At 51.2% G+C, this 13,486-nt stretch overlaps 4 protein-coding genes across 4 annotated transcripts; 3 read left to right on the plus strand and 1 right to left on the minus strand.

The window, feature by feature from the left end:
- Window positions 1–899: 899 nt before the first annotated feature.
- CkaCkLH20_11216 (uncharacterized protein) lies at window positions 900–1,731 on the plus strand (the record flags this gene model as incomplete). Its single annotated transcript, XM_038893930.1, has 2 exons — window positions 900–1,038; window positions 1,103–1,731. The coding sequence occupies 2 exons, from the start codon at window positions 900–902 to the stop codon at window positions 1,729–1,731; spliced, it is 768 nt and encodes a 255-aa protein (XP_038740756.1).
- A 643-nt stretch (window positions 1,732–2,374) lies between these two features.
- Window positions 2,375–10,273, plus strand: CkaCkLH20_11217 (subtilase; the record flags this gene model as incomplete). Its single annotated transcript, XM_038893931.1, has 5 exons — window positions 2,375–3,253; window positions 4,502–5,096; window positions 5,158–5,347; window positions 5,443–5,732; window positions 6,702–10,273. 5 exons carry the CDS (start codon window positions 2,375–2,377, stop codon window positions 10,271–10,273), a joined length of 5,526 nt encoding a protein of 1,841 aa, XP_038740757.1.
- A 965-nt stretch (window positions 10,274–11,238) lies between these two features.
- On the plus strand, window positions 11,239–11,639 carry CkaCkLH20_11218 (uncharacterized protein; the record flags this gene model as incomplete). Its single annotated transcript, XM_038893932.1, has 2 exons — window positions 11,239–11,407; window positions 11,470–11,639. 2 exons carry the CDS (start codon window positions 11,239–11,241, stop codon window positions 11,637–11,639), a joined length of 339 nt encoding a protein of 112 aa, XP_038740758.1.
- Window positions 11,640–11,899: 260 nt separating this feature from the next.
- On the minus strand, window positions 11,900–13,357 carry CkaCkLH20_11219 (uncharacterized protein; the record flags this gene model as incomplete). The annotated part of the gene is made up of 1 exon (XM_038893933.1): window positions 11,900–13,357. One exon carries the CDS (start codon window positions 13,355–13,357, stop codon window positions 11,900–11,902), a length of 1,458 nt encoding a protein of 485 aa, XP_038740759.1.
- Between the last annotated feature and the right edge of the window lie 129 nt (window positions 13,358–13,486).

Raw genomic sequence — 13,486 nt, forward strand, 5'->3', positions numbered from 1 at the left:
GGATATTCTTGACCATCGTGGCCAAAGACATTACAAATGAGTTAACGGCGACATGACCTCCATCCACATCTTAGCACTGAGTTTGTCATGTGGTGAAGATGATGTTGCAAACGGCCTCCCACCGGCATGACCTTCATCCGCCTCTAAACACCAGGGCTTCTGTAGTTGTGATAAGCATGCACGAAGCGGACGGCATTATGTCAAGCGGCCCGTGCGGAGCACCCAGTCCGGGTATGGGCCGAACCTAAGTGACCCACTCCGTTGGGCGCCGGAGCATCTTCAAGCACGGCCCCACTTCCTCATCCTCGGGACGATTATTAAACATGTCCGAGAGTGGGTGCAACAGCCAGGGATTTAGAAACTGTAAATATGAGCTATGCATATCTCTTCATTTCCTGTTCCTTGCAAATCAATGTAAAACCTATACGCGGAAAGGCCAGCGAGCCGAGAGGATCAGTAACCACTGAGATGAGCATCCGCTCGGCGAGATACGACGTTGAAGTGAGCGTGAAATCAGATGTTATGAATTGATAAGCTTCAGTTCGAATATCATAGAATTGCAAGTCATTGAGATACGGTGATAATTCCAAATAAAGCTATGTGAATAACTACTTAAGTAAATATTGGAGTCGATGTTGTTATTCTGGCTGTTGATCTCACTAACATCAGAATCACACGTCCAGAGTCAACAAGTTGCACCAGTACGCCATGGCTCCACCAAACAAGAGAACCATTCTCATCACGGGGTAGGTTGAGAGATACTTCAATCCACGATCCCAAGCCACGTTGTTGACAGTAACTGGGGCAGATGCACTGAAGGAGGCGCCGGAAATGCCCTCGCCCTCGCCTTTTCTGCCGCAGGCTTACGAGTCTTCGCAACTGCTCGTTCACTCAAATCAATGAAAAATCTGCAGAGCAAAGGCATTGAAACTTTCGTTCTCGATGTAACAGATCACAATAGCATCGAGGCGGTGAAGGCAGATATTACCAAGCTGACGGGCGGAACTCTGGACATTCTTTACAACAACGCCGGCGCCTGTAAGTTTCTTCCTAGACCAGAAGGCAATTCCATGTTTTTTGATGCTGAAGTATATTATCTCAGTGTATGAGTCTCCCGCAGTAGAGGCAGACTCTTATCGCGTCCGGAAAATGTTCGATGCCAACGTCTTTGGTCTCTTCGACATGGTGTCAGCTTTCACCCCCCTGCTCCTGGCTTCCGTACCAGGGTCTAGCACCCCGCCTCTTATCGTCAACGTTGCTTCCGTTCTTGCCCGCCTTCCGGGCCCCTTCACGTCCGCGTATAACGCAAGCAAAGCAGCCGTTGCATCATATTCGGACACTCTCCGCCTTGAAGTTGCCCCACTCGGCATCAAAGTCATGACTGTTTACATGGGCGAGGTCTCGACTGCCATCATCCAGGCTAATAACGTCAAGTTTGATCCCGATAGCTTGTATGCCGACTTGGAGTCCAAGGTGCGGGAAAGAAGCAGCAAGCACGAAAAGACCACCATGAAGCCTGAGGAGTTTGCTCGGCAGATCGTGCCTGTGGTTCTCAAGGGCAAGAGTCCTTATGTCTGGAAGGGGACTAATGCCTTCATCGTTTGGCTGCTGAATGCGATTGGGCCAAGGACGGTCTTCGATGGTACTATGAATGGGGAAGCTGGGCTGAACGACCCATCTTTGATTAAAAAGATCTACCACAGGGGCCAGGAGAAAGTCAAGACCGCTTAGGAAGGATGCGTTTTGCAGTGCTTCCAATTCTTTTCAGGAGACAAGACGTATGTTAGTTGAGGCTTAAAGCGATCTTTTAGTATTTCAAAGTGTCTGTAGATCAATTTTCTTTCTAAATTTCTGTAAATATTCATGCCATGTGTATTGGGCCGCGAATGCCATGATGGTCACTCCCGTGGCCCTTTGGACGGTACTAACAGATCTTTAGCCGATAATGTTTCGCTCAAGGAACGCAGCTGTTCATGATACCTTTCACCATCTCCTTGCGTGGATATCCAGATCAACTTTCCACAGCCTGCGGCTTTTGCAACAGATCATACGTCCATTCGGCATAATAGTCCACCCTTGGGAGGGTAGGGGATGAATCCCAATCCCCTATCTCGGCCGTCGTCGGCGGACGTGTGGCACACAAGATGGGAGACCGTTGGACAATGTACATCGCCAGTGCAAGCGGTGTCTAACCTCCTAGAACCTTCATCGGACGACCGAAAGCCAAAAGCTTCCATGATGAACTTTCGGATGCTGCCGAATGTACATATAGATGTATGGCTTCCGCTCATATTGGAAGACAATCTTATGTCAATCTCACGCAACAGACTTCACTGCATCACATTTCCATTCAAGAACACATCTATCCGCCTTAATGATGTCATTGAATATTCCCGTCATAGTCGCTCTAGCAGCTATTGTATATGGTCCGACGCAGTATACCGATGTCTTTTTCGAAAGCCAACTCAGCCAACGTTTCGTTGGGCGCAGCGGCGTCAAGGTGCTTCTCAGCCTCAGTCTTATTCTGGGTGTTGGAAAGTGGCTCAACAACTTCTTCAACAAACTGGCCTTGAATCACTGGCGCCTAAAGGCACATAAAGGCTGGGCCTGGGACAGAGAAATAGCTGTCATTACCGGTGGTTGTGGTGGCATCGGTAGGGAGCTGGTGCTGGGTCTCGTGAAGAAAGGGGTCAAGGTCGCGGTCCTGGACGTTATCCCCCTTCCAGCAGACATGGCGACTGAACGACTGATATTATACGTCGAAACCGACATCACTTCAGCCAAAGCCGTCGCCAATGCAGCTCAGACCATTCGAGATTCCTTCGGAAACCCCACCATCCTCATCAACAACGCCGGCATTGCATCACCGCACACCATCCTTGAGACCCCAGCCGAGTTCCTGCCCAAAATATTCGGCGTCAATACTGTAGCTCTTTGGATCATGACGAAGGAGTTCTTGCCCAGCATGATTGAGCAGAACAAGGGCCAAATCGTTAATATCTCGAGCCTTACGGCGTACATGGCACTCCCGTCGATGGTCGACTACTGCGCGTCAAAAGCTGCATCCTTGACTTTCCACGAAGGCCTCAACTGCGAGCTCAAGACCAAATACAAGGCCGACGGCATTATTACGACGATTGTCCAGCCCAGCTGGGTGAGGACACCAATGTCTCCCCAGAACGCTGATGAGATTGAAAGAAAGCAGGTCAAGATGCTGTCACCCAAGGAGGTTGCCGACCGTACTCTGCAGCAAGTCTTTGCCTGCCGTGGAGGGCAGGTTGTGATGCCGGAAAGTTTGTGGGTTTTTCGTACGTTACAAGGTTGGCCTAATTGGGTACAGGAGTTGGTGAGAGATGCTATGGGTAGGTCGAGTCTGCTGTGAGCATGGCTACGAGGGCGGAATGGTGCTATGCGATCTGGGCAAAGGTATGACAGGCTCTGAAGTTGAAAGTGCGCAGCGGATTCTTGTTTGAGGCACTTGGGGTAATTCATATCAAAATCATTAGCGAAGACAGTTCACAACAAATAGTGAGATCAAGCCAGGAACTAAACTGAGATGAACGCCTGTTTTGCCAGGTTGATGCCGTAGCAAAGTCTTTTTGCATGTTTGTGAACTCTCCTGCGTCATAGATAAGTTCGGGTGGAAGAGCTCAAGAACACAAATGATAAGTACGTAAGGGCATGGCCTTGAAGCCATATGCATGCTCAAGAAGACATGAGTGAATGAGGTCTTGTGAAACTAAGGAGGGTTACGACATGACACCTACAGGTTGAATTTACTTGGATGGTAAGCCCGGTGACACATCACGCCCTCAACCAGGGCTCTACTAATGAAATTTGGAAGGATACAGAACAACATCGGTGGTCTGTGACCTAAGTCGGGTCAAATTCAGCCCGTAGACGGGACAACACCTCACCCGCTTCAGATTAGTGATCTCATCGCAATGATTGCATCATGATGAGATATCAACAGCAATCAGCCGTCGTCTATAAGCCATTGAAATGAATCATTCGGAACTCTAAGAATATCGCGATGACTCAGCTTTGTCCGGCTCGGGGGCCACTTCTAGGGAGAAGCTCTTGTAGCCCTTATCGTCAAGTTGCGGCCAACACTATAAACGTTGCTCCGGGCGGTGGAGAACCAGATTGGACCGGCCTGGACATTAGACCGATTACAGGCACGTTGACCGTGGCATGAGATCCTGGGACGAGGGTGAGATAGTAGATTGACAAGTTCTGCCATCTTTGATTTCCAATCTGGAATTTACTGCGGGACCTTTCGCAGAAAGCTTAGGAAAATAACACATCGATCAAATAAACTGTGATAGGACTTGATAAATGGCTGAAGATGCTCCACGAAAGCCAAGAAATGTTTGAAACCCAATAGCATTTCATCGACAATATGCGGTTTCCGTTCCTCTTTCCCGTTGCGATACTCGTTTCAGCCTGTCGTTCAGTCGCATTCAGTACCTTACCTCACAACATCTCAAGTTCTCTTCAGAAGTTCGATTTCCACGTTTCCGACTACCAGATAGAGGAGTTTCAGAACTTGCTGAAAGCCTCTAAAATTGGTTCCGAGACCTGGTATAACCAGCAGAATGACACCCAGTTCGGCACCACCAGACAGTGGCTTGCGGAAGCAAAGGAAGCGTGGCACAAGCTGGACTGGCGAGAAACAGAGCAACGCTTGAAAAGCTTCCCCAACTTCAACATCTCAATCGAAGATGGTCATGTTGGAAAAACGAACATCCATTTCATCGCCCTTTTTTCAGCGAATCCTGATGCTCTTCCACTGCTCTTTCTGCACGGGTGGCCAGGCTCAGTCTTGGAGTTTCTTCCATTACTGGACCTTCTCATGTCGAGGTATACTCCAGAGACTCTACCTTATCATGTGGTGGTACCTTCTCTGCCGCACTATGGCCTCTCTGGAGGGCCTTTGGATGTAGAGCTTACGCTAGATGCAGCAGCAAGGCTCATGAATAAGCTCATGCTTGGTCTTGGATTTGGCTCGGGCTACGTTGTACAAGGCGGCGATATTGGCAGCTTCATTGCCAGGATACTCTCGGCTACGTATGAGGAGTGCAAAGCATTTCACAGTAAGTGGTTGTCCGAGTGGTGAATCCACGGTGCCGTTGTATGTACTGAACGTCTCCTTAGTCAACATGCTCGCGCCAGGATCTCAGGATGAGATTCTACCCAACGCGAACATCACAACAGCAGAAGCTGAGCATGTGCAACGCATGTTTGACTTTAGTTCTAATGGATCATCCTACATTCTGGAGCACGGTCTGAGACCTTCTACAACCGGCCTTGTTCTCGCATCGAACCCTCTAGCAATGCTAGCATGGTAGGACTTCCTGATCCCACAAATCTGTATCATTAATGCGTGTCATCGAAGGTCCGAGCGGCACATTTACATATGGCTAACGGAATATTTGACAGGATTGGTGAAAAGCTTATTGAATGGCCCGATTCTAGATACCCTCTCCCTCTCGACACTATCCTCACCTTGGTCAGCTTCTATTGGTACACCGATACACTCCCTCGAAGTCTGTACCCATATCGAGCCCTTGCGGCAGCCGCAGCTGCAGATGTGCTTTTCACAGTTCCGACATCTCGAGAAAAGCCCTTTGGATACTCTGTTTTCCCGGCCGAGAACATTTTGATGCCTCAAGCCTGGGCCCAAAAGGCTTACTCCAATCTGGCATACTACAAACGGAATGACAAGGCATGTCGCTCGATGAATCTATGGGAAGAGTTCAACGTCTCTGTACTAACTTGTTGTGGGTTGAACAGGGCGGTCACTTTGCTGCGTTGGAGCAACCTGAGGTTTTCTTACAAAATGTAGAAGAGTTTCTGGGAATAGTGAGGCCTCTCATTGGGCTATGATGGACCAAGATTCTGTTAAATATCAATCTTCGGGGACTTCACGGTTGATTTCAATTTTCAGTGTCTCGGTCTTTACCCTGAAGAACCCGAGCTTGACTCCCCGAACATCTCGGAGGTCGGCCGGCTTCGTCGATATCCACCAAGCGGACACTCGAATGCACCCCCGTCCATGTCCGATTTTAGCTTATTTAGTGGACAGCCAGACAAGGCAATTTCTCCTGGGCCGCATCGCGCGGAACACGAAGTTCTTGCTGCCACAAGAAATGATCAAATGTCTAAATTTCCTGCCCCACAAAGATTGATTAGATGATCTGATAAACTTCGCATTTTGGCTCCTCTCATGACTCTCTGCAAGCGACCTGCCCCTTTGAGCAAAGGTTCGCAGGACTCCGGCCATTGCCAAGACCCGGGAGTTGCATCCAGAACCCCTCTCCCTGCAGGAACACCGATGCAACATTCCGGTTATCGGCGCCGTGACCCATAGCGTAACTGACGAAGCCTGGACTAAGCATCGTGACCTCGTCAGAGTGGATGTGCCGTTGGCGGCACTGAGGCATTACAGTAGGAGACTCGGACGTGCAATAAATAGCAACTCGAAACCTCGTAGGCATTGCCTTGGCTGCCATCCACGCTTGTCCCAAGGCTTTGGATTCCCGCTTCGCGTGTCGATCCATCGATCTCCATCGGAATCGCCATGGCCTCTTGGCGTGATATTTCGCAGTGGCTGTTGCTCGCTGCTGTTATTCATCCGGCGACAGCGGTAGCGGCGGAGGGCGGTTTTGCAAGCAGCCGTACCCGTCTGACATCCCCAGCCTCCGACAACGCGACGGGTCGATACATTGTCGAGATTCAGCCCTCGACTATTCTTGCCCGACAAGACTCTACCGTAGTCGACTCGGTTGTCGATAAAATCTCCTCCCTTGGTTACGACGCCAAAGTCAAGCAAGACTTTACTTCCATTTCTGGTCGCTTCCAGGGTGTGTCGGTGGAGATCACCAACAAGAACTCGACGGGTGCCCTCGACGATATCAAAAGCGTTCCTGGTGTCGTTGGCGCCTGGCCTGTTTACCCCATCGCCTTGGACGTCTCATTCGAGGTTACCAGTGGTTCGCAGAAATGGAACCCCCATATTGCTACTCGGGTCAATGAGCTTCATGAGCGTAACTTCACCGGCAGCGGGCAACGCGTTTGCGTCGTTGACAGCGGTGTCGATGTTGCGCATCCAGCTCTTGCTGGCAAGGTTGCCGGTGGAAAGAACCTCTTCGATACCAGCTCAACCGCACTCACGGACTGCGCGGGCCATGGAACGTTCGTCTCTTCGGTCATTGCTGCATCACACAAGGACTTTTCCGGCGTCGCCCCTGACTCCGAGATCTACATGTACAAGGTCTTCGGTTGCGACGATACGACATCCAACGACATGGTTCTGAAGGGCATGCTTGCTGCTGACTCGGATGGTTGCGACATCATTTCTGTCTCCATCGGTAGCAACACTGGCTATGCCAACTCCGTGTTATCACGGGTTGCCAGTGAGATCGCTCAAGACAGACTCATCATTATCGCCGCCGGTAACTCAGGCGAGATGGGTCCCTATTTTGCCAGCTCGCCGGCTGCTGGTCGTGGGGTCATCTCAGTTGGATCTGTCGAGGCTTCTCAGACGATGGGCTGGCCGGCAACTCTTGTCTCGTCCAGTGGAAAGTCTCTCGATATTTCCTACGTCACTTCTGACGGCACCAAGTTCAACGAGACTATTGATGTCCCAATTTCTCTCGACTCCGGCGATTCCTGTAATATCGCGGGATCTGGATCAGAGAACACGGCTGTTCTGGCCAAGCGTGGTGTATGTCCACCTGCTGGGTCCTACGCATCAATCGCCAGCGTTGGCTTCAGTTACGGTATCCTGTTCGACTCATACAAGCAAGGCGCGTACTACATGTCCGATGTGACACCTTGGTCCGACACGCTTCGACTCATGGCCGTGACAACGGCATCTGTTGGCGACTGGGCTGCATCCCAAGCCGGCAGAAACCACACCCTGCACCTTCGTATCCAAGGTGATGCCCAGCCCGCCGCATTCAGTGCCGAGGTTCCTAGCTCCGGTCAGATCTCGAGTTACACTTCTTGGGGCCCAACATACGAGAACGGCTTTTCTCCCATCATCTCTGCGCCCGGTGGCGTTGTGTATGGAGCTTTCCCTGACAACAAATTTGCTATCTCGTCCGGCACTTCTTTTGCCACGCCGTACATCTCTGGAGTTGCTGCGCTGTGGTACGCACACGCAAAGAAGGATCGCGCAGAGTTCGTTCGTCGATTGACGTCGACTGCTGTTGCTCTTCCCGGATTCAACAACAACGACGGCCGAGTCGTGTCAGAGGTTGCGTCTCTGGCGCAACAAGGTGCAGGACTTGTTGATGCGGCGAAACTTTTTGACTCTACGACTGTCTTGCTTTCGGAACCGACTTTGTCTTTGAACGACACAGACAACCGTGTGAACACGCACACAATCCGCATTCAGAACACTGGAACAGAGGAGGTAACATACAACATCTCCCACATTGGAGCCTCGACAGTTTCATCCAGGAATGTCTTGTTGTATCCCAACGTCTACTACCCTCCCACTGTTTCCGTTACCGGATCACTCGCGGAAGCAAAGACCGTCGTCGTAGCCCCTGGAGCAACCGAAGATATTGTGGTCACCATATTGGCCCCCGAAGTTACTGCTGACAGCGGCGCTCTATGGAGCGGCAAGATTCTTCTGGCGGGATCTAATGACGATCTAGTCACGGTTCCTTACATCGGTATCGAGGCTTCAACGTACAACTGGACCCCGTTGCACCATGGACCAGAGTCCTATCGCTATGACGATTCGAATGGCGACTTGCTCCCAGTTGATTACCAAGGCAAAGCATACCGTCCTGCCGAAGGCGATTCACCAGAGACTTACTTCGCTTTCCGATACGGAACGTACGAGTTCTCGCTCGACCTCGTTGGAGTTGACTGGACTACCGACCAGTTCTCGTATCCCCCTCAGCATGGTTCAGGATCCAAAGCCTGGCTCGGATCAGTCAGATCCCAGCCCATTGTCCCGGGCAACTACATGGACTTCCCTATGCGTGAGATCGTTCGCTTCAGCCAGGGTAGTTTCGTCACCTTCCGGTCGTTTGCCAACGGCACTGATATCCCCTCGGGACGATACCGCATTTTCACTCGTGCATTGCGTATCTTTGGCGAGGCATCCAACCCGAAGGACTGGCAACTCTTCCTCTCGGACCCATTCTCAATCCAACTTGGCAATGATCCTGTTCCCGGTCAAAATGCGACATTCACGACAAGGCTTCCGTCATCAACTGTCGCTGCCACACCAACGTCCGCAGTATCTGCTGCCACGACATCTGCGGTCACAACGACGGCTCCAGTCTCTGTGCCCGGCACTACAAGCACGCTGACTGCAACTGCCACGCCAACAGGTCTATCTGGAGCCTTTACATCTCTTCAATTGCAGCGCCTGCGCGAGTCCACCCCTTTCATCAATGACCCAGAGGCTTGGATGGAGTTGCATGTGCAAATTTCGCTCCCAACCCCGGTCGCGGCCGACTCCATTTTGACCTTCGCCGTTCCCTCCGAGATCACTGACATCGCTGAGGGTGATCAACTTTCCGCCGCTGGCGCCCTTGCGGGCTCGACATCTTTCAATTCCGAGACTCGTCTGTACACCATCACCCTTGGGGACTGGACGACTTGGAACAAGAACATGATCGGCGACTTCTTCCTGATGTGTCGCTTCACGCCAGAATTCGCGGCTTCCATGAAGCAGGGCACCTACGTTGTGCAGTTCCCCACCGTCGGAAGAGTCCATGAAGCCACTGTCTACTACACAGCCGTAGACAGATCCGTCGTCTACGATCGCATTTCTACCACACCATATGACGGCACTTCCCTCTTCACTGTCGAGGCCGAGATCCCGGCATCATTAGGCCCGTGGGACTATGTTCGTCTTGAGACATCCCACGCGACCGACAACGACGGTTTCGTTTGCGACAATTCCAGCGTCATAGTCGGCCACGAGTTTGACACCGAGAACCGCATCACGAGCTTCACAGACGTCACTGACGAAGCTGTCGAGATCTGCAACGTGAAGAACTTTCGCGCCGTGTACAACCACACCTTGACTGGCGATGATGTTTTGCGTTTCACGATGGGTAGTATTCAGGGAGATCGGCAAGCCTGGACTCTTAATGTTGTTTACTTGCTTGATGTTCAACTGTCAAATGGCACGCTCGTCCTGTACGATGCCAGAAGTTTGGCCTTTGAGAGGAATCCGCGGTTGAGGAACAAGGGGTTCGATGCATTCAGCGGCGAACGTGCCACTGAAATCAACTTGTAGAACGTTTCGGTTGATCTTTTCGTGTAAATATTTACTACACCGAAGCAATTACAGCCTGTGTGTACATACTTAAAACGGTGCCTGGGCAATAGACGTACAAATATCAAATACTGTGAACTACATAGATATAGAACTTGCCCCTAGACTTGACTCCGACTTGTCCCAAAGATTTAAGCTCGGATGAAGGAACAAACATAATATCCTTAAATGCATCGGCGCGCGTTGCAATTGAAAAATGCATCACATTTTCAGATGTCTTCTCCATGTCGGCTAAGGACCCGGCGCCTTCCGGGGACCGGCTGCCCGGGGTGGATCCCGGGGAAAAGCCAGCTCGGACCCGAAGCTCGGGCATATATCCGAGCTCGTAACAGTAAACCGGAGACCAACTCACGAACACCCGACGCTGAAAGAGCCTTTTTCACATGTGCTCTGGGGCTCTCCCGACTCAGCCATCTTAGCTTATTCTTTACATAAAAACTTCGTATATCAAAGTTCTTGGGTCGCATGGCGTGGGGGCCCGCTCGGATATGAAGATCACTTTGAGAAATCTGGTCCCGGGCCCAACAGGGATGTTGATTATCGGATGATCTGATAAGATTAGATGGCATGAGCAGGATGCAGGGGCTGTTTAGGCTCTCGGTCGAATCGGCCCCGCTGAATACACTCAAGAGCCCGCTTCTGTCCGGGATTGACCGGGCCCATTGGCACCTCACAGTCCTTTCGCCAAGATTCCTTTCAGTAGCGTGGGCGATATCGGTCGCCGCTGAAGAAGGGACGAACTGCCTCTTCTGGACTAAGGTCCCTGGGCGTGCCGGAGGGAGGAGTCAGCGTATGATTGATTATGGTCGAACATAAAAGGGGTTCTAGGGAACTCAATCCATTGTGACAAGAAGTCGATCTTCAGACTGCTCTCGAATCTTCTCCTTCAACTCTTGATCTCACAAAAGCTCCTCACAAACCTCAAGATGCGTTTCTCCATCACCTGCGCCGTGGCCTTAGCCGCCTCTCTCGCCACTGCTACTCCCCTCGTCAACCGCGACCAGGTTTCCTGGGAGTTCCCTGAGGCAATGCTCGCCAAACGCCAGGATGTTCCCGCACCCGGCACTCCCGCTTATCTCTGCCACGAGAACTGCGGTAAGTCATCTGCCTTCTTGTCATCACATGAGTTACACGCACTAACGTGTTGGTGGCTTCAGGCACCTCCATTACTCTCTCCCGCGAGGCTGGCTATTGCCAGAACTACCAGTGGATCGCCAGATACGATGCCTGCCTCCAGTGCGCCAACAGCTTCAACATCTGGCAGTACTACGGAAACTCCATCACTGCGTCTGCCGCTGCCTGCGGTCTGACTGCTACCCCTGTCTAAATGATTGGGTGGTCCAACGATCATAAGGCCTGATCCGAACGTGTTGGAAACGGCCGATTTAAGGGTATACGAGATGATGGGATGAGACTGTACATATTTGTAACCTTCTACGTAAATATTACGAATAACGCCATGTAACCAAAAGTTGAGAAACTGACAACGTCCACCCGAAGCCCTGCAATCCTGTGAAAAGTTGGCTCCTTCCCTGTTCACCTCATTACTCCGCAGCAAGTCCCGGCTGAAATTCTCTCATTCTAGATTCATGTCACAGTCGATGGCGCCGAAGTCTGCATGATTCCCATCTCCTTATCCATCGCTCTAAACTCTACACTTGTGCACGGCGGATCAATGCAGGTAGCACTAGAACCAGTACTCGAAGTGAAGCTGCTCTTCGATGTGGCTGGGTGAAGAAAGTGTTCGATCGGTTCCGAGGCCTGAAGATGACTTCTCTGAACTCCATCCTGACTGATTTTGAACGTGACCTTTGGTTTGTTGTGAGCCGTTTTACCGTTGGTACGAAGGTTGGAAGTCGGGATACTCGGTGCGCCGGCCAGCTTCACTTCATCTATTTCAGGGTACCTCTCCCTGATGTCGTCGAAGATGTCTGCAATGTGAGTGAAGTAGGTGATTCTCTGAATGTTGGTGTCACCTTCGTAGACATTGCGACCCCACAATTGTCCTACAAGTTCTCTTGTTTTGTCGTCAACGATAGCAGCGCCAGAGTCTCCAGGTATACCAACACCTCCGGTGATCCATTGGTCAGTAGACAACAACTTGGGGATGTTCTCTAGGCACCATTCTCGAGTTTCTATTCCACCCTGGCGCACCGCGACTGGTGTTTCACAGACAACGGCATACCTAATCCCACTAGTACGACCGGAGGAACGAATGATGCGTAGTCTTGGGTTCCCCTGGTATACACGATGGATCAGACCAGAGTGCTCTTGAAACTCTCTTTCACTTGGCGAGTAACGCATGCGATTCTCAAGAGGTGTTTGAAGATCACAAAATGCCCAGTCAGTCTGAATCTTGGCCTGGTCGCGGGGGAGCTGGAAGTGTTTCTCCAATGACCCCGAGTGTCGTTGCGTCTTGTATATCGGAAACCCGGAATGGGCGCGGAGCTTTCCGATGATTCTTGGACGCTCCCCTTCGGCACAATCGATGCTTGCCGGGTGAACCAGATGACAATCTGGAACTTCGTTGTCATGTTGAACTTCATTCAATTGTGGTGCTCCTTCAAACAGATGATAGTTCACAAGGCAACCCGTCTTGCCTCCGCAATCGAGAGCAGGCCCGATGGTTCCCGCGCTTGTTCCGCCCTGGTAGTCGACGGAGTCGCCTATCATCAGCGGGAAGTGATGACCCGGATTTCCTGGGGGAACGCACTCATCCTCGGTGCAGGTACTGCGCTTGATGTTGCCAACGGTGAAGGAGATCTCGACTTTAAGAGATGGATTCTCTCCGAAGACTTTTGAGACCGTTTCCGTCAACTTGCGGTTCCCTTCTTGCGGAATTTCTGTCTCCGTCATTACTTCCACGACCCTTCGAATGCGGGAACCACCGTACTCGGCCTGGATGGAGATGCTGTAGTCCGTGTGGATAATCTCTCTCAGATGTGGAAGTGCCTCATTTTCCCATATATGGTTGAAGTCTTCTGATGTTTCTCGTCGTTTCTCAAGTTCGGCCCGGAGCTCGATCAGCGCTTGGGATTTTGACATTTTGGACTTGTCAAAGGGAAATGTATGATGGCGGGGAGCCCTTGAGAACGATTCTTCAGAGCCGATGGATTGTGGTCCATCAATATCTTCCTCGGGGATTTGTAATTCCCGGGATCGCAATGCCAAGTC

This window comes from Colletotrichum karsti, assembly GCF_011947395.1.
Source record: "Colletotrichum karsti strain CkLH20 chromosome Unknown Scaffold46, whole genome shotgun sequence".
NCBI lineage: Eukaryota > Fungi > Ascomycota > Sordariomycetes > Glomerellales > Glomerellaceae > Colletotrichum > Colletotrichum karsti.